This window comes from Mauremys mutica, chromosome 15 (assembly GCF_020497125.1).
Source record: "Mauremys mutica isolate MM-2020 ecotype Southern chromosome 15, ASM2049712v1, whole genome shotgun sequence".
In the NCBI taxonomy this organism is placed as follows: Eukaryota; Metazoa; Chordata; order Testudines; family Geoemydidae; genus Mauremys; species Mauremys mutica.
This window is the reverse complement of record NC_059086.1, coordinates 5,506,707-5,529,352: the sequence shown is the minus strand read 5'-3', so window position 1 is coordinate 5,529,352 and position 22,646 is coordinate 5,506,707. Positions and strand designations below refer to the sequence as shown.

Sequence of the window (22,646 nt, the reverse complement as noted above, 5' to 3'; positions counted from 1 at the left end):
CAGTTAGGGCGGATGTGGCAACTGTTGGGAATAGGTCCCTTTCGGCCTAAATGAATTGCCCTCGTTAGCACTGACCCTCCCATTTTTTCATGTGCTGCGTGTTTATACCTGCCTCTGTATTTTCCACTCCCATGCATCTGATGAAGTGGATTTTAGCCCACGAAAGCTTATGCTCAAATACATTTGTTAGTCTCTACGTGTCTGTGCAGCACCTGGCACGACGGGGCCCTGATCTCGGTCACTGTGTGTCTGTGCAGCACCCGGCAAGATGGGCCCCTAATCTCAGTCACTGTGTGTCTGGGCAGTGCCCTGCACGACGGAGCCCCGATCTCATTTGGGATCGCTGCCGTAATACAAACGAAAATCATGTTCTTTTCCTGAGTCAAGCTGAAGCCCAGCTAGTGGCTAGATGTGTTGTTCTCCTGAGTCCAAACACCAACCTACCGTCGAAAAACAAGTTCTGTCTCTCAGAGCCGTATCAGACGGAATTGCTCCTGAGCCAAATGCTGGCGGCGAGGAGCTGGGAGAGGGGACATGTTGGCACAGCTTCAAAACTAAAGCAGTTCTAGCTCCAGATGTGTTTACACTTGAAACTTGGTGCTATGTGGGTGGCTCAGTGCACAGGGATGTGCAACAAGTGCCGAGTGAGCCGTGCATCCATGTTGCAATTCTATCCCCCCGTGAAGTGGCTTTCACCCCGCTCACTGCAGCCCCGCTGCCCGGCGATGGTTCGAAGCAAACGCTCAGCATTCCGGTCAGACATTCCCAGGGTGCCTTGCGCTGCTGCTGGGCTCTGGGCATTCTGGGATTTCCCACGCTGTGCATTGTGGGATGCCTGCCGGAAATTCCGCGCTGGAGCTGTTTGGTCCCGCCGTACACAACATGAAAAGGCCAGAGGAAGGCCAGAAAAATACAGGGAGTCAAACGAACGCGGGGGGCAGCAAATGGGAAAAAACAGGCGAGGGGCCAAGGTTCAAAGTCAGGGCTCCAGCATGGGGGACGGAGCGCAGAAACTTGGACAACGCTCCTTGCGCTGCGAAGGAAGCCAAGGCCGCCGCCCAGAGGAACTCCACCCAGATGCACAAAACGGAGGAAGCGTGGCCGAGCGCTGTGATCCACATGGAAAAGGGGGGCTTGGAGGGCCCCCAAGGAGGCGCCGCGTCCTTCGCCCCATGCCGAGGCAGGATGAGTAGAAACAGCCAAGACAGAACGCGGGATTAAATCAACTGAAATCAACCAGCCTTTTCTCCTCCATCTTTTCCTGGGGCCGCTTCCCTCCGTGGACCGTCGCTGTTGGGCACCTGGGACTGACTGGTGCCACAGGCCTGGAAGCTCGCCCCTCCCCATCAGGATTTGGCACTGGTGAGGCCTCATCTGGAGAACTGTGTCCAGTTTCGAGCCCCACACTGCAAGAAGGATGTGGAAAAATTGGAAAGAGTCCAACGGAGGGCAACAAAAATGATTCGGGGGCTGGAGCACATGACTTATGAGAAGAGGCTGAGGGAACTGGGCTTATTTAGTCTGCAGAAGAGAAGAGTGTATGTGGGGGGGTGGGATTTGAAAGCTGCTTTCAACTACCTGAAGAGGGGGGGTTCCAAAGAGGATGGATCTAGGCTGTTCTCATTGGTGGCAGATGACAGAACAAGGAGCAATGGTCTCAAGTTGCAGTGAGGGAGGTCTAGGTTGGATATTAGGAAAAACAATTTCACTAGGAGGGTGGTGAAGCACTGGAATGGGTTCCCTAGGGAGGTGGTGGAATCTCCTTCTTTAGAGGTTTTTATGGCCTGGCTTGACAAAGCCCTGGCTGGGATGATTCAGTTGGGGATTGGTCCTGCTTTGAGCAGGGGGTTGGACTAGATACCTCCTGAGGTCCCTTCCAACCCTGATATTCTGTGATTCTATGATTGGTTCCGGTCAGCTGTCACGGGCACTGCTGTCACGAAGGAGCTGTCCCATGGAGTCACGAGGCCGGGCAATGCACGGCAGGCTCTCAAGGGCTTTTGCTGCTTTCAATACACTTGTGCATTCCCCCCCGACCCCCTCACGCCAACTCATCAGTCACCTCTGAGCCCTGCTGGTGGATCAGAAACTGATGTGAAATCCAACAGGCCCTGCACTGCAGGATCCCGGTATGCTTCAGACTAGCCACAGCTGTTAAAGCCAGGGCCCAGCCTGGCTCCACCACTGGAGCTAACACCAAATGACCCCAGCTGGGGAAGGTCGGACACTCGGGGTTCTGTGACCCTTCTTGGCTGTTCAGCTCAGCTCTCCGCTCCCCCCGAAACTGCTGCTTCCCTCAGGCCCCGCCGGGGCTCAGGACGCTGCTGTCAAAGCGCCACTTAGGCCGAGCGCCTGCCTCAGTTTCCCCACCGGCCAAGCAGGGACTGACGCTGCAGACGCAGCTCTCTGGCCAGCTTCGGGGTTGGGCGGCACCTGCACCAAGGGGCCCTCATTTCTGGCCCCTCCCTGCATCCTTAATCCTTGGGTCTCCCACGGGCCGGCTAGGCAGGATTTGGGGCGCCTGTGCCCTGACGTTCCACCTCGGGCAACACTCTGTCCTCCTCCGCCTCCCCCCCCCACATTGCATCATCAGCAACCTCAGCCCACTGGGTCCAGCCCATGCGGCCCCAGGCTGATCCCTGGCAGCCAGTGCTGGGATGAGCTCACAGAGACTGGGAAGGGGGAAATGGGGGAGGGGGAGGAGAGCAGAAATTCAGCAGTCTGGTTGCCAACCCGCCAGGATTGTCCTGGAGTCTCCAGGAATGAATCGTTCCTTGGAGCTTATGTCACGTCATGAAACCTCCAGTTAAAACGTCCAACCAAAAGGGGCCATCCTGGGTGGAGATACAGGACCCACCCCCGGCATTCGCCAATATATAGCCAGGGAGCTGCCTGCCAGCTACAGATCTCCACAGGGAGCCAGCCTGGCTTGGAGAACCCAGCATGGCCCAGATCCTGATGATCTTAGGTAAACGCTGCCGGCTGAGCCCGCCCGCCTGGCCCTGGGGAGCAGGGTTCAATGGGGCCGTGGCACTCACCCCTCTTCTCTTCTCCCCCCCTTAGCGCTTGGCACCGTCCTGACCAACGTGACCCAGGACAGACCGTTGCCTTGGCCTTGGCACCCAGGTAAGATGCAGGGAGCAAAGAGATTCCCAGGTCTCTTTCCCTCCCCCCTTTCCGTATTGTGGCAGGATCTCCTTTCATTGAGCCTCTAGCAACCTAAGGGTCTGCTGGGAGGACCCCAGCTGATGGTCCCTAGATGGCTTTGCCTGGAGGGATGGAGCTGGGGAGGGAGGTGTGTATCCGCCCAGGGGTGTCTGGGGAAGGCTGGGATGGCAGGTGCTGCTGGTCAGGGTTGAGGTGCACTGGAAAGATTAAATGTGCGGGGAGGAGCCCAGGACTGGGATAGCAAAGGGGCTGCAGATCAGGATTTAGGAGTTTCAGAATTATGATGGGTGGCGGTGGAGCTCAGAGCTGGGACAGCAGGAGGCTGCTGGTCGGGAGTGAGGGGCACTGGCAGAACTTGCAGGGAGCCCAGGGCTGGGCTGGCAGGGGTCTGCGGTCAGGGCTGAGGGGCACTGGCAGAGCTTGGGGGAGCCCAGGGCTGGGCTGGCAGGGGGCTGTGAGTTGGGAGTGAGGGGCACCAGCAGAGCTCAGGGGACACCCAGGGCTGGGATAAGCAGGGGGTTGCAGTTCAGCGCTGAGGGGCACCGGCAGAGCTTGGGGGAGCCCAGGGCTGGGATAGCAGGGGGCTGTGATCAGGGTTGAGGGGCACCAGCAGAGCTTGTGGGGCACCCAGGGGTGGGATAAGCAGGGGGCTGCGGGTCAGGGCTGAGGGGCACCGGCCAAGCGTACTGGGAGCTCCCTGCAATAACCACTCCCTGTGAGACCCAAAGGTTAATTCGGGCACCGGTTGGGCATTTAGGCTGATGGGCTGGTCTCACCCGGGTCCCCACGGCTCTGGACGTGTGTTACTTATCGAAAGAAACGTGACTCCGCCTCACTTTTAGAAATTGTATTAAAACGATTGACCGACCCCAAAGAAACCCCCGGAAGCCAGTCCCCGGAGCAGAGCTGCCCAGAGTGCCACCAAGCTAAAGCTCCCGCACTCCAACCAGCCAGTCCAGGTCGAATCTGTTGCATGGGAACGAAATCAGGAAATCGGATCCATGCAACAAATTCTCCGCCCTTCCACCGCGGGGGGCAGGAGCCCAGGACCATCTGCCCATTTCATTGGCCGCCCCAAGCCTCAGATCTTCACCAAAGTCAGTCGAATCCGGGGTGGTTGCTGCTGAATTCTTTGGCTGGAGAAACCAAATGATTGCGCAGTGTCAAACCGCAGCCCTGAGCTGGTTGGAAAACCGTTTGACTGTAGGGCCAGTGTGGCGGTTAACCCTTCCCTGCCCCCCAGAGAGATTTTCCATCGGGGCCCGGCTCTGCTGGGCAAAAGTCGGCCAACTTGCGGGCAGCTTTCGGTTGCGCAGGGCAGGCAGAATGCAAAGCTCATCTGAAGCCCTGGCCTTGGCCCAAAGGGATTTTTAGGCACCGAATTACCTTTGAGGATCGGCGACTTTGAGGCTGTCGAGGGCTGTTTCAACCCAGGGGTTTTCCCTCTGGCGCCTTCCCTAAACCCCCTTTCACCTCCTAGCAGGAGGGAGGAAGAAGGCTGGGATGGTGCCGGCCGACGTAAACAACAGACAGAAAGCAGCGGACGGGGCGATACGATACTTGCAATAGCCGGGAGGGTTCTCGCTCCAGCTCTGAGGCCGTGGGACTCCCCTGGCGCGGCCGTGCAATTTCACTAGCAGGTTCCCGTCGGGTTCAGGGAGACTGGTGGCGCCTGGCTGCTGGAGCTGTTGGCTTCTCTCTCCCCGAGGCAGCCGGCTTTGGGGCTCTGGGGCACCCCCTTTCTTCGGGCAAGGCCGTCTCCAATGTTCTCCCATTTGGCTTCATTGCGTCAAGGCCTTCGGTGCAGTCAGGGGTGCGGCTGGGGCACCACACAACATGGGCCAAGCAGTTTGGACATAGCTCCTTAGCATCCCTTGAGCGAGAGACAGATCAGCCCAGTAGTCTGGGACGTGAGCCAGCAGAAGGGGTCGACCTGGGCTCCATTCCCGCTGTGACCTTGGCCAAGTTTCCGTGCCTCAGTTTCTCCAGATGTGTTGGGCGGAGGAACGCCACAAAGATCATGAGGTGCTAGGCTGAGAGGTGCGGGAGACGTAGCTGTGGCAGACAGAATTTGGGGGAAAGTCCTCCTGAAGCCAGCAATTTAAAGCAAATATTTGTTCCCACTAAGGTGACCCTCCCCCGCAAAAAATCTCCAAAATACAGAGCAGATCCTCCTTTTAGGGAAGCTGCCACGATGGCAGCCGGATGAAAAATGCCACCACTTGACGGAAAATCCATCCCCAAATCCTTATGAAAATTGAAGCCCACTTAGCAACGAGCAGCCACTCGGTGTTTGTGCGTCCACCGAGGGAAACACGCCTCTATGCAGCATATGTGCAGATGGCCTATTTTTCCTTGGCCCCCAGACAACTCTCGAGAAACGTTATGTGGCAGAATCAGCTGATAGGTCAGCCAGTTTCTCTTGCAAAACTTCCATCTCGCTGGAGAAAAGTTACTTAAAAGTTTATCCGAGAAAAATAAACATGAATATAAAATGTAACAACGAGCCCTCGCCCTTAGTAGCAGATCGAAAGGAGGGCAGCGGCGACGGCCCCATTGTACAGCTCGGGAAACTGAGGCAAGGAACGAGGCAGTCACCCGGATAGCGTGAGTCCCCTGCAGTGCCTCTCCTGTCCCGCTGGGCTCCATGCCCAGCCCTGATTCCCGGAAATATAGGCTGATTTCTGCCAGTTCTTAACTGCAATAATTTGTGGCTCCCGGAGAGCGGCTCAGATGGACGGAACTTAGCTGAGGAAAGATGATGCTCCCGCGGCAATGAATGGGGACCTCAGTGGGGACGGAAAGTGCATTTCAAGTGTCAGGGATATTCGGACACTTCCGAGGGGTGTGTGTGAAAAAGCTGAAAATTTGAAATTTCCCACCAGAGGAACGATCTGAAATTCTTCCTTCCGAGAGGGACTTTTCCCTTCCTCCTGTTTAGACTCGAATGAGTTAAGAGCGGGCAGGACCCGGCCCTTCCAAACCTGGTTTGTTCAGAATCTAGAAACTGGAGGCGGGTGAGATTTTTTGGCCAGACTGTTTATTTGATGACCAACACGCCCTCAGTCAATCCGACACTGGTCGACAATTTGACCCAAGTAGATTCAGCTATTCACAAACTGGCTGGAGGACCATGCACACGTAGCCCTTAGGGTAGGGGTCCCCAAAATGTTGGCGTGCCCCCTAGGGGAGCATGGGGGGGTGGGACAGCCCCCACAAGGGAGCACCCCCCAGCCCTACTCTGTCCCCAGCTAAGTTTGGGGACCACTGCGTTAGGGAATGGCGGGGTACCATTTTGCCCTCTTTTCTGAATTAACCTTTATCGCAGTGGTTCAGCACCTGTCCCCACCTCCAATCCCTGGCGTGGAACAGATGCCAAAGGAAGTTTTCCAATTCACCAGAAATTCAGAGTTGGGTCGGCCGGAGCTGACAGGGTTGGGTTTTTTTGTCCAATTTCTCAGACCCATCCCTGACCCAGAGAATCACTGACTCCCCCAGCACCACTGGGAATGGGAAAGCCCAGGCTGGAAATGTCCCGCCCAACGCCATGTTGATGCTTGTTAACACTTTCCTAGCACACGATTCCTTTCGAAAGGAAAAGGCGTTTGGCCAGGACATAGCCGAAAGCTTCCATTCGGAAAAGGCGGAGCCTTTCGATCGTAGCAATGCGCCTTTGGCCATTTCTTTCCCCCAGAACAAAACCTCAAGGAAATTGGCACCTTCCCATGGAACATTGCAGGTCCATTACCAATTTTCCAGCCATTGCAAATATACTATTAAATAGTATTAGACTTGGCGGAATTTGGTGGGTTTTCTTTAATGATTGTGACCAATTATATCAATGTTTATTTTTAGGTGTTTATTTTTATTTCTATCTCTTTAAATTTTCACAGGAAATTAGGGTAGGTCAGATGATTATTTAAGGACGGTCTCTCATAATCTCTCAAGAAAAACTTTTCTTACTTTGCCTGTCTGTTAGTGCTGATGAGTATTGAGGCGTCCTGGACTCATAGGTCGTGCCCAATCTTGGCCCCGCACAGTCCCTGGGGGGAACCCCCTTCAGTGCGACAGCCCTTCTCGGGGCTCCACTCTCTCTCGGGGGTTAAGCCCCCCCACCTCCTGGAACCGCACCTCTCTGAGCCTTAGCATGTCTGTCTCTCCCCGTGGCTGCCTCAGGGAGTCCCCCGCTCTGGACCCCCGGGGCTTCCACTCCCAGAGGGAATAATGCCACCCTGCTCTCTAGCCCGGAGCGATTCTCAGCCAGCGTAACACAGGAGGGTTTATTGAGCGTCTGAACCCAGCACAGGAAACTCACAGGGCCTCAGGCCTGGCCTCCCTCAGCCCAGCACATCCCAGTCTCCCTGCATCCAGGTGGGCTCTGCCTGCTCCCTCTCTCCAGCCCAGAGCCCCCCTGCTTCCCAGCTGGGCATCTGATATCACCTCTCCCAAGCCCCGCCTCAGTCCATTGTCTTCTGTCCAGGTAAACAGGGTCGCCTGGGCCTCCTCTCCTCTCCTCCGTCCTCTGCCCCTCTGGCTGAAACCGGCTGGTCAGGTCACCGGGGTCCTCTCTCCGCAGCCCATTGTCCTCCCACTGGCCAGAACCGGCTGTGACTCCTGAGCTGGGCCTGCCAGTCACCAGCTGCTGGGGTCTCCGTTCTCCAGGCCATTGACCGGGGTCCCAAGTTCAGTCACTGGTGCTCTGTACCAACAAACTCCCTCTCCCATCACCTCGTTAAACCAGGGACACTCAGGGAAACCGAGTCTCACCCTCTCTGCATGAAAATTGTAGGAAAAACCAAGAATCCGCACACGAGGGAAACATTTTTTTCAGTGATTTGGGTGTATTTGTGAAATTGATTTGGGTGTATTTGTGAAATTGATGTTTATTGGCCTTGACTGATAAAAATTGAATCCTTCCAGAACTAAATAGTAAACAAATACTGTAGAACCTCAGAGTTACCAACTGATTGATCAACTGCACACCTCATTTGGAGCCGGACGTACACAGCCAGGCAGGAGCAGACACCAAAAACTAAAATAAAGATAAAGGCCAATACAGTACAGTGCTGTGTTAAATGTAAACTACCGAAAACATCAAGGGAAACTTCGAGATTTGACAAGGTCAGGGAACTGGCTCTGTGCTTGTTTCATTTAAATTAGGACGGTTAAAAGCAGCCTGTTTCTTCTGCGTTGTTAAGCCTGTATCAAGTCAATGTTCAGCTGTAAACGTTTGAAAGCCCAGGCCTAACGCTGCGTTCGGACTGACGAACAATTCAGAGTTACGAACGACCTCCATTCCCGAGGGGTCGGGAACCCCCAGGTTCTCCTGTGTGTAGACCACTCGGAGGTTCTATCTATGTAGCCCGCTAGGTGAATATGAATGTGATCATTTGGGTATTATATGCCGCATCCCATTCATATTTTAATATAAAACTTGAAATCAAATCAATGGAAATGACTCTGTCTAAACAAACAATGACCCCTGTACCCCCAAAAGACTGTAAAGGGACTGTGCAGGACGGGGCGCAGCCAAGGGCTGGAAGGTTAGGGGGGAACAGGTGTTTCCACAGTGAGTTTCTGAGCTGTGATCCTGCCTGTTGACAACCCGGGGAGATGGCGGTCAATTAGAGTGACCCCTGGGCTGCTCTAATCCACGCTGGGAGCCTCGCTGGCCTGGAATCTGAGCTGTAACAGGGTAACCTAAGGGCTAGGAGGCCTGGGGCCAGCCCAGCCCTGTTCAGTTAGCCCACCTGTGCTGTAATTAAGTGCATCCCAGCCCGAGGGGGTGGGACTTCAGGGGGTCAGGTGATAGACCAGCTGGGCCTTATAAAAAGGCTGCGAGTGCTCAGGCTGGGTGTGGACCTGTCGGTGAAAGGTGACCCAGATGGGACTGGGAGCTTACCCAGGCCACGGCTGGCCTGAAGGGCACCAGAACCTTTTTGTAATAGGGACTTTTGAGCTGGCCGTTTGTTGCTGGGGAAGGGGTGACATTGGCTGCGACTAGGCCATCAGGGCTAAGACCATCTCCAGTACAGACCGGGAGGTGTGGAGAGCCCTTTCTTTGGAAGGGAAACTGAGGCAGGGTGCGCTGGCTAGCAGGGGGCACTATGGGGCGACTATGCCCTATGCCACACCTGCACAGAACCGGTCCCAGTTCTGTGCCCGTGGGGGAGTGTGTAAGACTCCACTGTGCGTGGCTTTTTCTTGCCAGATCTGTGCCAAGCCTTTGGGTGCCAGGAGCCGGTGAAGCAGGACGAATGCGGGAAGGAGCTCTATAATATCCAGACCCATCTGTGCTGCGATAACACCACACACTGGAAGGTGAAGGAAAAACCCAGCCCGACTTACGACTGCTGCGGCTTCGAAGTCTACGATCAGAAAACACAGGAGTGTTGCGAAGACCTAAGCATAAAGCCCAAGCAGCACTGCAGACAAAAGGGCAAGCAAGCCGTCCCCTACAGATCAGGTGCGGAGAGATGCAGCTCTCTCTCAGCAGCGCCAGGTGCAAAGGGTAAGTAGGAATTGCCGGAGTGAGGAAAACTTGGTTACTTCAGCCCCGGCCTCTCCCAGCAGGGGGCGCTGTGGGGAGTGGGGCAGGAGCCAGCTGTGGGGTGCTCCCGGCTACTCCAGCCCCAGCCTTTCCCAGCAGGGGGCGCTGTGGGGAGCAGGGCAGGAGCTGGCTGTGTGGGGTGCTCCCGGCTACTCCAGTCCCGGCCTCTCCCAGCAGGGGGCGCTGTGGGGAGCCTGGTTTAGTTCCCTGGTGTCTGCCCTCCAGACACCCGCCAACCACACTGATCTTGGCACGCGCTGACCCAGGGCCCCGCAGCCGCGCTCGGCCACTCGCTGTGCAACCTGTCGCCCCAGAGGGCCTTCAACACCCCGGGCCTCGCGGGGCTGCCTCTCTTGAGACGAGAAATCGAGGGGGAGCAGTGGAAACAAAGAGCCGCAGGTTCAGGAAACCCCACGCCCCCCTTTCCAGCAGGCTTGTTCCCAAGAAGCCCTGTCCATCTGCTTCCTCTCTCAGGATCAGACACCAGGCTTCTCCCCCTGGCTCTCTGCTGCCCACCCCCACCGCCTGCAGCCAGGGAAATCTTTCAAGCCACACTAGTTGCGATGTGTCGTGAGGCCTTGGGCGGTCACCCCCCATTGTTGGAAGCTCTTTTTCCTATGTAAAAGGGCTTGATTGCTCCTGCGGTGGATCCTGAAGGAGGGCGTGTGGCCCAGCCACTGGCTTTAACGAGGGCTGTGATGGTCTTGAGGTCTCAGCCACTTGCAGACCTCTGGGCGCCATGACTTCCCGGCATGTATCCCACCCTGTCCTATAGTCCTGAGCCCAACAGCGCTCCTGGTCTGAACCCCCCAAGAACCACTCGGTCTCTATCACGCTGGCATCACTTTTTCCTTGTGTCTCTCTGCAGGAAGAAACGGATGATGCAGAAGACAAGGGCCCTGCGGGCAGGAGGTCTCAGCAGGGGGAGGGGTGGGGTTAGCGGGGGGCTGGTGTTTTTTATCCTGGGTGCGCTGTGGGATGGAGGGAGGGGTGGGCACAGCTTGGGTACACTGGGTGAAGTGCAGGGGAGAAGAGTCCTCGGGTGGGGGGCCTGGGAGATGCAGGGACTCTGGAGGTGGGCACTGGAGAGGGCATGGGAGCCACAGGAACCTAGTGCGTGGGCACAAGCGAAGGCACAGATCCTGCCCTCAGCCCCCCAGGGGCACAAGCTAGAACCCTCACCCCTCCCAACCCCCTGCCCCAGCCCTGAGCCTGCTCCCGCACCCCAAACCCCTCATCCCCGGCCCCACCTCAGAGCCCTCACCCCTCCCAACCCCCTGCCCCAGCCCTGAGCCCGCTCCCACACCCCAAACCCTCATCCCCGGCCCCACCTCAGAGCCCTCACCCCTCCCAACCCCCTGCCCCAGCCCTGAGCCTGCTCCCACACCCCAAACCCCTCATCCCCGCCCACCTCAGAGCCCTCACCCCTCCCAACCCCCTGCCCCGAGCCTGCTCCCGCACCCACACCCCAAACCCCTCATCCCCGCCCACCTCAGAGCCCTCACCCCTCCCAACCCCCTGCCCCGAGCCTGCTCCCGCACCCCAAACCCCTCATCCCCGGCCCCACCTCAGAGCCCTCACCCCTCCCAACCCCCTGCCCTGAGCCTGCTCCCACACCCCAAACCCTCATCCCCGGCCCCACCTCAGAGCGATCACCCCTCCCAACCGCGTGCACCAGCCCTGAGCCCGCTCCCACACCCCAAACCCCTCATCCCCGGCCCCACCTCAGAGCCCTCACCCCTCCCAACCCCCTGCCCTGAGCCCGCTCCCACACCCCAAACCCCTCATCCCCGGCCCCACCTCAGAGCCCTCCCCCCTCCCCCCTACCCCAGCCCTGAGCCCGCTCCCACACCCCAAACCCTCATCCCCGGCCCCACCTCAGAGCCCTCACCCCTCCCAACCCCTGCCCCAGCCCTGAGCCTGCTCCCACACCCCAAACCCCTCATCCCCGGCCCCACCTCAGAGCCCTCACCCCTCCCAACCCCCTACCCCAGCCCTGAGCCCGCTCCCACACCCCAAACCCCTCATCCCCAGCCCCACCTCAGAGCCCTCACCCTCCCAACCCCTGCCCCAGCCCTGAGCCCGCTCCCACACCCCAAACCCCTCATCCCCGCCCACCTCAGAGCCCTCACCCCACCCAACCCCCAACCCCAGCCCAGAGCCCGCTCCCACCCCAAACCCCTCATCCCCGGCCCCACCTCAGAGCCCTCACCCCTCCCAACCCCCTCCCCCGGCCCTGAGCCCGCTCCCACACCCCAAACCCCTCCTCCCCGCCCACCTCAGAGCCCTCACCCCTCCCAACCCCCTGCCCCAGCCCTGAGCCCGCTCCCACACCCCAAACCCCTCATCCCCGCCCACCTCAGAGCCCTCACCCCTCCCAACCCCCTGCCCCGAGCCTGCTCCCGCACCCCAAACCCCTCATCCCCGGCCCCACCTCAGAGCCCTCACCCCAACAACCTGCCCGAGGGCTGAGCCTGCTCCCTCACCCCACACCCCTCACCCCCCCGCCCACCTCAGAGCCCTCACCCCTCCCAACCCCCTGCCCCAGCCCTGAGCCCGCTCCCACACCCCAAACCCCTCATCCCCGGCCCCACCTCAGAGCCCTCACCCCTCCCAAACCCCCCTGCCCTGAGCCCGCTCCCACACCCCAAATCCCTCATCCCCGCCCCACCTCAGAGCCCTCACCCCTCCCCCCTACCCCAGCCCTGAGCCCGCTCCCACACCCCCACCCCCTCATCCCCGGCCCCACCTCAGAGCCCTCACCCCTCCCAACCCCCTGCCCCAGCCCTGAGCCCGCTCCCACACCCCAAACCCCTCATCCCCAGCCCCACCTCAGAGCCCTCACCCCTCCCAACCCCCTGCCCCGAGCCTGCTCCCGCTCCCGCACCCCAAACCCCTCATCCCCGGCCCCACCTCAGAGCCCTCACCCCTTCCAACCCCCTGCCCCAGCCCTGAGCCCGCTCCCGCACCCCAAACCCCTCATCCCCAGCCCCACCTCAGAGCCCTCACCCCTCCCAACCCCCTGCCCCGAGCCTGCTCCCGCTCCCACACCCCAAACCCCTCATCCCCGCCCACCTCAGAGCCCTCACCCCTCCCAACCCCCTGCCCCGAGCCTGCTCCCGCTCCCACACCCCTCATCCCTGGCCCCACCTCAGAGCCCTCTTCACTGCCAACCCCCTGCCCCGGCCCTGAGCCCGCTCCCTCACCCCAAACCCCTCATCCCCAGCCCCACCTCAGAGCCCTCACCCCTCCCAACCCCCTGCCCCGGCCCTGAGCCCGCGCCCCCACCCCAAACCCTCATCCCCAGCCCCACCTCAGAGCCCTCACCCCTCCCAACCCCTGCCCCGGCCCTGAGCCCGCTCCCACACCCCAAACCCCTCATCCCCGGCCCCACCTCAGAGCCCTCACCCCTCCCAACCCCCTGCCCCAGCCCTGAGCCCGCTCCCACACCCCAAACCCCTCATCCCCGGCCCCACCTCAGAGCCCTCACCCCTCCCAACCCCCTACCCCAGCCCTGAGCCCGCTCCCACACCCCAAACCCCTCATCCCCAGCCCCACCTCAGAGCCCTCACCCCTCCCAACCCCCTGCCCCAGCCCTGAGCCCGCTCCCACACCCCAAACCCCTCATCCCCGGCCACCTCAGAGCCCTCACCCCTCCCAACCCCCTACCCCAGCCCTGAGCCCGCTCCCACACCCCAAACCCCTCATCCCCGGCCCCACCTCAGAGCCCTCTCACCTCCCAACCCCCTACCCCCGCCCTGAGCCCGCTCCCACACCCCAAACCCCTCATCCCCGGCCACCTCAGAGCCCTCACCCCTCCCAACCCCCTGCCCCGAGCCTGCTCCCGCACCCCAAACCCCTCATCCCCGGCCCCACCTCAGACCCCTCACCCCTCCCAACCCCCTGCCCTGAGCCTGCTCCCACACCCCAAACCCCTCATCCCCGGCCCCACCTCAGAGCCCTCACCCCTCCCAACCCCCTGCCCCAGCCCTGAGCCCGCTCCCACACCCCAAACCCCTCATCCCCGGCCCCACCTCAGAGCCCTCACCCCTCCCAACACCCTGCCCTGAGCCCGCTCCCACACCCCAAATCCCTCATCCCCGGCCCCACCTCAGAGCCCTCACCCCTCCCCCCTACCCCAGCCCTGAGCCCGCTCCCACACCCCAAACCCCTCATCCCCGGCCCCACCTCAGAGCCCTCACCCCTCCCAACCCCCTGCCCCAGCCCTGAGCCCGCTCCCACACCCCAAACCCTCATCCCCTGCCCCACCTCAGAGCCCTCACCCCTCCCAACCCCTGCCCCGCGCCTGATCCCGCTCCCGCACCCCAAACCCCTCATCCCCGGCCCCACCTCAGAGCCCTCACCCCTTCCAACCCCTGGCCCAGCCCTGAGCCCGCTCCCACACCCCAAACCCCTCATCCCCGGCCCCACCTCAGAGCCCTCACCCCTCCCAACCCCCTGCCCCGAGCCTGCTCCCGCTCCCACACCCCAAACCCCTCATCCCCGCCCACCTCAGAGCCCTCACCCCTCCCATCGCCCTACCCGAGGACTGAGGCTGCTCCCTCACCCCAAACCCCTCATCCCCGGCCCCACCTCAGAGCCCTCCCCCCTACCCCCTACCCCAGCCCTGAGCCCGCTCCCACACCCCAAACCCTCATCCCCAGCCCCACTCCCCGATCCCGCACCCCGAGCTGGAGCCCGCACCCAAACCCCCAGCCCTGAGCCCCCTCCCACATTCCAAACCCCTTGGCCCCACCCCTGCCACACATCCCCTCCATATTGGTGCATATAATAAAATTCGCTCTGCACATGGATGTAAAAAATTAGAGTGAACATTGGTGCATGTGCTAACTGGGGTAAGCCTGGCTCTTGAACACCTTAGATGTAAGCAGCGCTTGTCTGGTGACTTTCGAGGAGGTCAGTGACGCTGCCCTATCGATAGCAGTTGTTAGCCAATCCCAGGGCGCAGACAAATTTCTACATCTCGATTGGCTGCACCCAAGAAGATTCCTAGATTCCAAGGCCAGAAGAGACCCCCGTGATCATCTAGTCCGACTTCCTGCGCAACCAGCCCCGAGAACTGCCCCCAGAGCATTTCCGGTTTGAGTTAATAACCCAAAGTAAAGTAACCCTTCTAATTTCCCTCTTGTCATGGACTCATGGGACTTGTGCCTCTCTCGGCTGCGTACGGTCCCTGGGGGGAGCCCCCTTCAGAGCAACAGCCCTTCTCGGGGTCCACTCTCTCTCAGGGGTTAAGCCCCCCCCCGCCTCCTGGAACCTCACCTCTCTGAGCCTCAGCACACCTGTCTCTCGCCATGGGCCCCCTCAGGGAGTCCCCCCGCTCTGGGGCTTCCACTCCCAGAGGGAATAATGCCACCCTGCTCTCTAGCCCGGAGCGACTCTCAGCCAGCGTAACACAGGAGGGTTTATTGAGCGTCTGGACCCAGCACAGGAAACTCTCGAGGCCCTCGGGCCTGGCCTCCCTCAGCCCAGCACATCCAGGTCTCTCCTGTATCCGATCACCCGGTTGCTAGGGTCTCCCATCTCCAGGCTATTGTCTGGGGTCCCGGCTGCTGGGCATGTTCACACCTGGCCCTCTGTAACAACAAACCCTGTCCCACCACCTCGTTACGCACGCAGCACACAGGGAACCCGACACTGCACAGTATTCATGCAAAACTCTAAGAAAATCCCCCACTTCATCACACTGCTGAAGCACCAGTCAGAGCGGGCAAGCACCCATCTGATGGGTTAGTCAATCGCAGGGTGACGATGAGCCACCCAAGGGATGCAGCTGCGGAAAGCGCAACGAGATCCCAGGCGAAGCATTTCCAGGAGCTGGGGAAGTGCAAGGCACGAGGAATTGCCTGGTGTCTTTGCATTCAGTTCTGGTCACCTCTGGGCAAGATGGATGAATTCACACCAGACCAGGTGCGGAGAAGAGCTCCCAGGCTGGACGGGGGGGAATGTATTGGGGGGCTTACGAAAGGCAACTGGAAGAGCTTGGCTGGCAGAAAGAAGGCCGAGTTGGGACGTGAATATATTGGTTAGGGAGGAGGAGCACCAGGGACCTATCGAAGAGCTATCGAAGCTAAAGGTTGACCCAAGACCAATTGGGGATAAACAGAGCAGGGATCAACATGAGCTGGAGACTAAAAGACGGTTTCTGAGCATCAGAGGAAGGAGGGTCTGGAACAGGACTTGGGGGCAAACAACCAAACTGGTTTGAAGATGGCGCTTGAGAAGTTTATGGACGGATGGCTGCCCTAGCAGGGTCTGGACATCATAACCCAGGGACATCATAATCCTTCCAGCCCTGTGTTGGCCTAGATCCCCTATGCACCAATGGGATGACGAAGGCAAAACATGCTCCCCCCGACTAGATCGCTGGGGGAGCAATATTTACTTCAGGATCTCTCTTGCATCTCGGCCTTTACAAAGACTTGTATACCTTTGGGCTGGTCTCCCCAAGGAACGTACATCAGTGGAATTACATCTCTCCAGGGCGTGAAAAGTCCACCCCCCTGAGTGGCGTAGTTAAGCCGACCGAACTCCCAGTGTAGCCAGAGCTACGTCAACAGAAGAATTCTTCCATCGACTTAACTCCGAGCTCTCAGGGAGGTGGATTACCTACGCTGATGGGAGAACCCCCCCTGTCAGCCTAGGTAGCGTCTATACTGAAGCACTCCAGTGGCCCAGTTACAGCTGCACCTCTATAGTGGTTGATGTGTAGACGTATCCTCAGGATGTGTGTAATAATGCAGGTTCTCAGCCATTGGCTTCATGGTTCAATGACCTATTGTTCCTAGGGGAGAAACATTTCCCCGGGGGAGAAAGAATTCTTGATACTTAGCTCCATAAATGCTTGTTCTCGCTTCTGTATTTTGTATTATTATTTGAGATTTAATATTTGGTTATTTTTTAAGTATTTCATGGTGCTTGGGATCTTGTTTAGTTAATATAATATGATTAATTATGCTATAATGAATGTTATTAAAATATATTTGGCAACTGGGGTGCTGTATGATACGAGCCGTATCTTCCTTTTTGTTTTCCTTTGTGGCGATGTGAGTAGAACAGGGAAAAGAAGCAGAACTTGGGCTTTACTCAAAACTCTCAGGGGGAGGGGTGACATACCAGGGGACAATCCAGACCTGGGTAGGGGGCTGGGCTGTGTCACCCTTGTCCTGCAACCCTGGGTGCCTTGCAATGTTTTGCTAAAGTCACTCCCACCCTGGGCCGCTTGCAAACAGCCGTCCAGCTTGCAAACCCCACCCGGAGGGTCCGTGGGGAACTGCTGCCTGCCAGCCACACGCTGGCTGTCACCAGCCTGGGTTATGCCGCAGGGTGACCCCAACGCACCCCCAGTCTCAGAGTTCACCCCAGAAATGTGTGTCCTGCACTGCCCAGCCCTCTCCTGGACCGTACAAAATATTTTAAGGCTGTCGTTCCTTAAAGGGATCAATATGCCTGGTTATGATCTCAAATACTTATCCAGACACTTCGGGTTGAACACACTGGATTAGACAGAACAAGTTGATTCATTACAAAGAACTAGATTTTAAGTGACGACAAATAAGAGTCAGAACTGGGTCCAAGAACATTAAAACTCAAACGCTCACCAATGCCTAACATAGCAAACTGTCCATGCCAGGCAAAGTTTCTCACCACATGCTGATGACTAAGCTGCAAAGGAAAAACTCCGGCTGGACGGTGCCAGCCGACTCCGGGCTCCCGGGGCTCGGGCAGTTTCATTGTAGTGCTGACGTCAGGGCCAAAGGAGCGCAGCTTTTCTCAAGCTTGTGAGAGGTCCCCTGGTGGGGCGCGTTTGGTTTGGCCTCTGCCTGTGTTGATAAAAATATGGGGGTGGGAATCAGGAGCGAAATCCCAGCAATCGGCCAGTGGCTCTGGAACAGTTTTAGTAGTGGGGGTGCTGAAAGCCAGCCCCCTTGCCCCTGTCCATCCTCCCCTCCCCCGAGACTGGGAGCAGGGCTGTGTCTCCGGGAGGGGGGACGCAGACAGGGATAATAGGGCTGAGACCACAGCTGTGGTCGGGCATGGGGCCAGGAGCGGAGCCTGGGACTCCTGGGAGTGAGGGGCCGGGCACGGGGCCAGTGGCCAGGGAGTGAGACCGGCAGCTGGGGCCCCAGGAGCAGCGCTCTGGGCACAGGGCCCGGCATTGGGCCAGGCACAGACCCAGTGGCTGGGGAGTGGGGCCAGCAGCCAGGACCCAAGCCCCAGGTGAGGTTGGGGTTGGGGAGCGGAGTGCGGGTGGAGGGCTCGGCCAGGGCATAGCACCCCCAAGTTTTGGATCAGAGTCAGCAGCTGGGGAGCGTGGTGCAGGGCCAGCAGCCCCACATAAAACTTGGGGGTGCTGCAGCCCCCCCTGCACCCCTACTTCCCGCACCTATGCACGCGGCCTGACTTTGTGGATCTTTTTCACTCTGTCATTTGCATTTTTGTCAGCTGAAAAACCAACCAGCAGACAGCGACTCCTCCCCGCTCGGGTTGGGCTGTCTGGCCAATGACAGGGGGCCGGCCTTGCAAGGCCCAATCCTGCACAGCTCAACTGGGGGGCAGTCAGTGCGGGGGACACGGGTGAGAAAAGGGGTGACATTGGCTCCTTGGTGCAAAAAGCCCCAGACGCCTCAGGCCAGCCCAGCACTCTGGGGGTTCCTGGCTTCCAAAGAGAACGGATCACGTGGCGCGCAGGGTTCGCGCTGGTGGGGGAGACACGCCGAGGGGGAAAGGGCTGAGTGGCTCGTAGTAATAAGCTGGGGGGTCAATACTTTGGGGGATCCTATTGGGGTCACCCTAATTATTAGGCTGGTGGCAGCCGGGGTAAGACCTTTATGCATTTAGGGTGGCGCCTGCAGTCAGGGCTCTGAGCCAGAGTGGCCTGGGATTAAGGCACCCAAGCTTACAGGGGAGAACCCCCTTTACCGGTTGGGGTGAACCCCAAAGTCGCTTCCGCCATTCGGGCTCATTGTGCACCCCGGGGCGCCTTGCCTCCCTCCATTCCCCCACCCTGCCATCCCCTGCTACTTCAGGTGCTCCCGGCAAGCCCAGATATCCTCTCCCAGCAGGGGGCGCTGTGGGGAGCAGGGCAGGGGTGCTGGCTGTGGGGGGAGCTCCCAGTTCCTCCAGTCCTGGCCCCTCCCAGAAGGGGGCACTGTGGGGAGCAGGGCAGGGGTGCTGGCTGTGGGGGGAGCTCCCTGTTCCTTCAGTCCTGGCCTCTCCCAGAAGGGGGCACTGTGGGGAGCAGGGCAGGGGTGCTGGCTGTGGGGGGAGCTCCCTGTTCCTTCAGTCCTGGCCCCTCCCAGCAGGGGGCGCTGTGGAGAGCAGGGCAGCAGTGCAGTAATTCCCCCAGCTGTAATTCCCCTAGTCTGCCCCAGTGGATCGCAACCGTACCGCGGTGGAGCGGCTCATGTGTTCCCATGATCCCGAGCGCGCTGCCAGCGGGAGCTTCACCTTCCTGGGGGTCGATTCCACCTCCACCCGTCCTCATCAGCAGAGCCGGCAGGGGAAGAGCTCATCTCTCGTCGGAGGCTGCCGCTGGACGGTGGGCGTTCCCTTCCCGCTGGATTAAGCGCCTCATTGGGGCACAGACTGCGTGGACACTGCTGGGCAGCAGGGGGCGCCGCCTTCAATGGCATCCCACCCAAGCGTTGCCCACGTTCACGGCCGAGTCCCATGGCCATCAGCAGGCAGTGACGGTGCAGACCAGCGAAGGCTGGGAGCTCCCGTCACCTGTAGTGGAGGCAGCGGGGGGCGACGCAAGGGGCCTGATGCCCACCTTTCTTTTAAACAGCGGCTCTGGGGGTCTGGCGAACGGCAAGGATCCCGGGGCAGGCGAAGTGGGGGTGAGAACCAGCCCAGGCCTGGTTTTTCTGAGGGAAACGGGGGGAGGAAAAAACAGCAGGGGAGAGCAGGCGCCCGTCCCCCCACCGCCCCCGAGCGCTGCTGCAGAACCAGCTGGTGGAGCCTGGCGCGAGGCTGCCCCGCGCTGGCAGAGATGTGGGCCGGTTGCAAGGGACCCAGCAGCTGGCACCAGAAAGGATGAGGTGCAGTCAGGGGGAAGCCAGGGGCTTGGGACCCCGGTGACCAAGTCACGTCAGCAGAGGGGCGCCAGGCACAGGGCTGAAAGGGAGAAAGTCCAGGGCAGGAAAGACAGAGATAGCAGGGAGATAAGGTGGGGGCGGGAATATCTTTTACTGGAGCAACTTCTGTGGGTGAGCGAGACAAGGTTTGGAGCTCCCCAGAGCTCTTCGTCCAGCCCGTTAACGGGCCTTGGAAATCTGGGCTAACTCCTTAGGCTAAACAATGTGTTGGGGACGGGACTCTCGGAGGTCGTTTCTCAGGGACCAACTGCGCGGCATGCAGAGATTGGCCATGTTTCCACGACCACATTCTGTGGCTCTAATTCCGTCGGCACGTGGCCACTTGCGTGTGTGTGCCCGTGGCTCCTTGTGTCAGCCGGCCTCACCAGGAGTCCTGGTCCCGATTGCACCGTCAGGATGGGGGCATCGTGGGACGGGTCGTGCGAGCCAGCAACAGGCGACGGAAGCAAGCAGCGTCTGCGCTGAGCTCACGACATCGCCCGCGACTCTCCGTCGCTCGGGGAGGGGGTGTTGCAAAATGGGCAAGGAGAGGCACTTACGTCGGCGGGAGCCCAACTTAAGGCAAGACCTACTTAGGCACTGACTCTGCGGGTGCTCCGGGGCTGGAGCACCCATGGGAAAAAATTAGCAGGTGCTCTGCACCCACCGGCAGCCAAGCTCCCCCCTCCTCCTCCCTCCCAAGCATGCTGAATCCCCGCTCCTCCCCCTCCCTCCCAGTGCTCTCCCCCTCCACCGCCTAACAGCTGTTTGGCAGTGCTTAGGACTTTCCTGGAGGGAGCGGGAGGAGCGGAGATGCTGCATGCTCTGGGGAGGAGGCGGAGAAGAGGCAGGGAAGGGGCGGGGACTTGGGAGAAGGGGGTGGAATGGCTGTGGGAAGGGGGCGGGGCTGGGTTGGGAAAAGGCGGGGTGGGGCAGGGACTTTGGGGAAGGGGTGGAATGGGGGTGGGGTGAGGGCAGTGCAGGGGCTAGGCCAAGGGCGGGGGTGGGGGGTCGAGCACCCATCGGGCAGAGGGGAAGTCGGCGCCTATGCCGCCACCGCTCGGTCGACACAAGGCAGCTTACAGCTAACCCTGTAGTGTAGACCAGGCCGGGAACAGCCACGAAAGGGACGCTGCCTTGAAGGAGGACAGACAATGCTCGGGAGGGTTTCAGTGGTAGCCGTGTTAGTCTGTATCAGCAAAAAGAACGAGGAGTCCCTGTGGCACCTTACAGACTCACAAATGTATTTGGGCATAAGCTTTCGTGGCCTAGAACCCACTTCATCAGATGCATGAAGTAAAAACCTCATTGTGATAGATGCCATCATGTGCCAGCAACGCCCCTCTGCCATGTACGCTGGCCAAAGCAGACAGTCTCTACGCAAAAGAATAAATGGACACAAATCTGACATCAGGAATCGTAACCAGGGGGAGAACACTTCACCCTCGCTAACCACTCGGTGACAGACCTGAAGGTGGCATTTTTTCAACAAAAAAACCCCACTCCAAAGAGAGACTGCAGAACTTGAATTAATATGCAAATTAGATACAATTAACCTAGGTTTGAAGAAAGACTGGGAATGGTTGGGCCATGTAGCGGGGTGAACCCCCGCTCCTGCCCTGAAGGGTTAAAAACAGCCCTGGGAGGGGTGGTTGGAGAAAGCAGCTTTTAGGCTGGGCTGATTGGGGGAAGTGGCTGCAGCTGGGGCCATGCCCCAGACAGACTCAACTGGCCCTATAAAGGCAGAGAGGCCGGGGGTAGATCATAGTCTCTCTCTGTTGGTAGAGGGAGAAGGGCCTGGCTGCAGGGAGCTAGAGACAGAGTACTGGAGTGGAGCAGGGCTGGGGAAAGGCAGAGGAGCTGGGGAGCTCAAAAGGTTAACAGGTACTGGGGGTTGCAGAGGGCAGCCCAGGGGTAGGCCAAGGCAGCAGGTCCAAACCCACCCTTGCCAGTGATGAGTGGCTGATACTGCAGTTGCCCCAGGGCGTGGTGGCTAGGCAATGACTGGCAGTAGCCATACGCTGAGGCGAGGTGGGGATAGACGGTGGGGGTTTCCCAGGGAGGGGAGACCCTGAGCGAAAGGGGTTACTGCCAGGGGGCAGCACCCCCATGTAAAAAGGCACCGGGGTCTAGGGAGGGACACGGGGGCCAGAGGACAGGTGGATCCCTGGCCTGCAGAGGGCGCTCCAGAGCTGGAATTGAGCTAATTCCCAGAACAGACCAGCAGGAGGCGCTGCAGGGGTGAGTCCGCACATCTACAGGCCATTACACTATCATCTCAATTATCACTTCAAAAGGTTTTTTTTCTCCTGCTGACGATAGCTCATCTCAATTGATTGGCCTCTTCCAGTTGGCATGGCTACTTCCACCTTTTCACGTTCTCTGTATGTATAAATATCTCCTGTCTGTATGGTCCAGTCTATGCATCTGATGAAGTGGGCGGTAGCCCACGAAAGCTTATGCTCAAATAAATGTGTTAGTCTCTAAGATGCCAATACAGACTAACACGGCTGCTACCCTGAAACCTTCCCTTGAATGGTTCCTCGTATTAACTACTTATGCTAAACAATCTGTCCCACCTTGTATTTAGCTATGACCCTCTGCCTGCTGTCCCCAGACCAGAGGAAGAGCTCTGGGGAGTGCCAAAGCTGCTCTCTCTCACCGGTGGAAGTTGGTCAATACAAGATGTTACCTCCCCCACCTCGGCTCTGCCATTAAAGAGCAAAAGGCTTCAGAAACCAGGTGAAATCAAGTTGTAGCAAAAGTAAGGAAATTGTGTGGCCTGTAAAACACAAAACCCGGACAGCGGCTGAAGGCAGAGACAGGAA

The 22,646-nt window shown here is 59.1% G+C and overlaps 1 protein-coding gene across 2 annotated transcripts; it reads left to right on the top strand.

The window, feature by feature from the left end:
• The first annotated feature begins 2,431 nt into the window (after positions 1–2,431).
• Positions 2,432–15,018, top strand: LOC123349942. Of its 2 annotated transcripts, none has more exons than XM_044988251.1 (4): positions 2,432–2,968; positions 3,064–3,126; positions 9,380–9,679; positions 14,601–15,018. In XM_044988251.1, the coding sequence occupies exons 1-4, from the start codon at positions 2,944–2,946 to the stop codon at positions 14,822–14,824; spliced, it is 612 nt and encodes a 203-aa protein (XP_044844186.1). In that variant the 5' UTR covers positions 2,432–2,943; the 3' UTR covers positions 14,825–15,018. The 2 variants fall into 2 exon arrangements, with proteins under 2 accessions (XP_044844186.1, XP_044844187.1); XM_044988252.1 differs by lacking the exon at positions 14,601–15,018 and adding an exon at positions 10,587–10,972.
• The last annotated feature ends 7,628 nt before the right edge of the window (positions 15,019–22,646 follow it).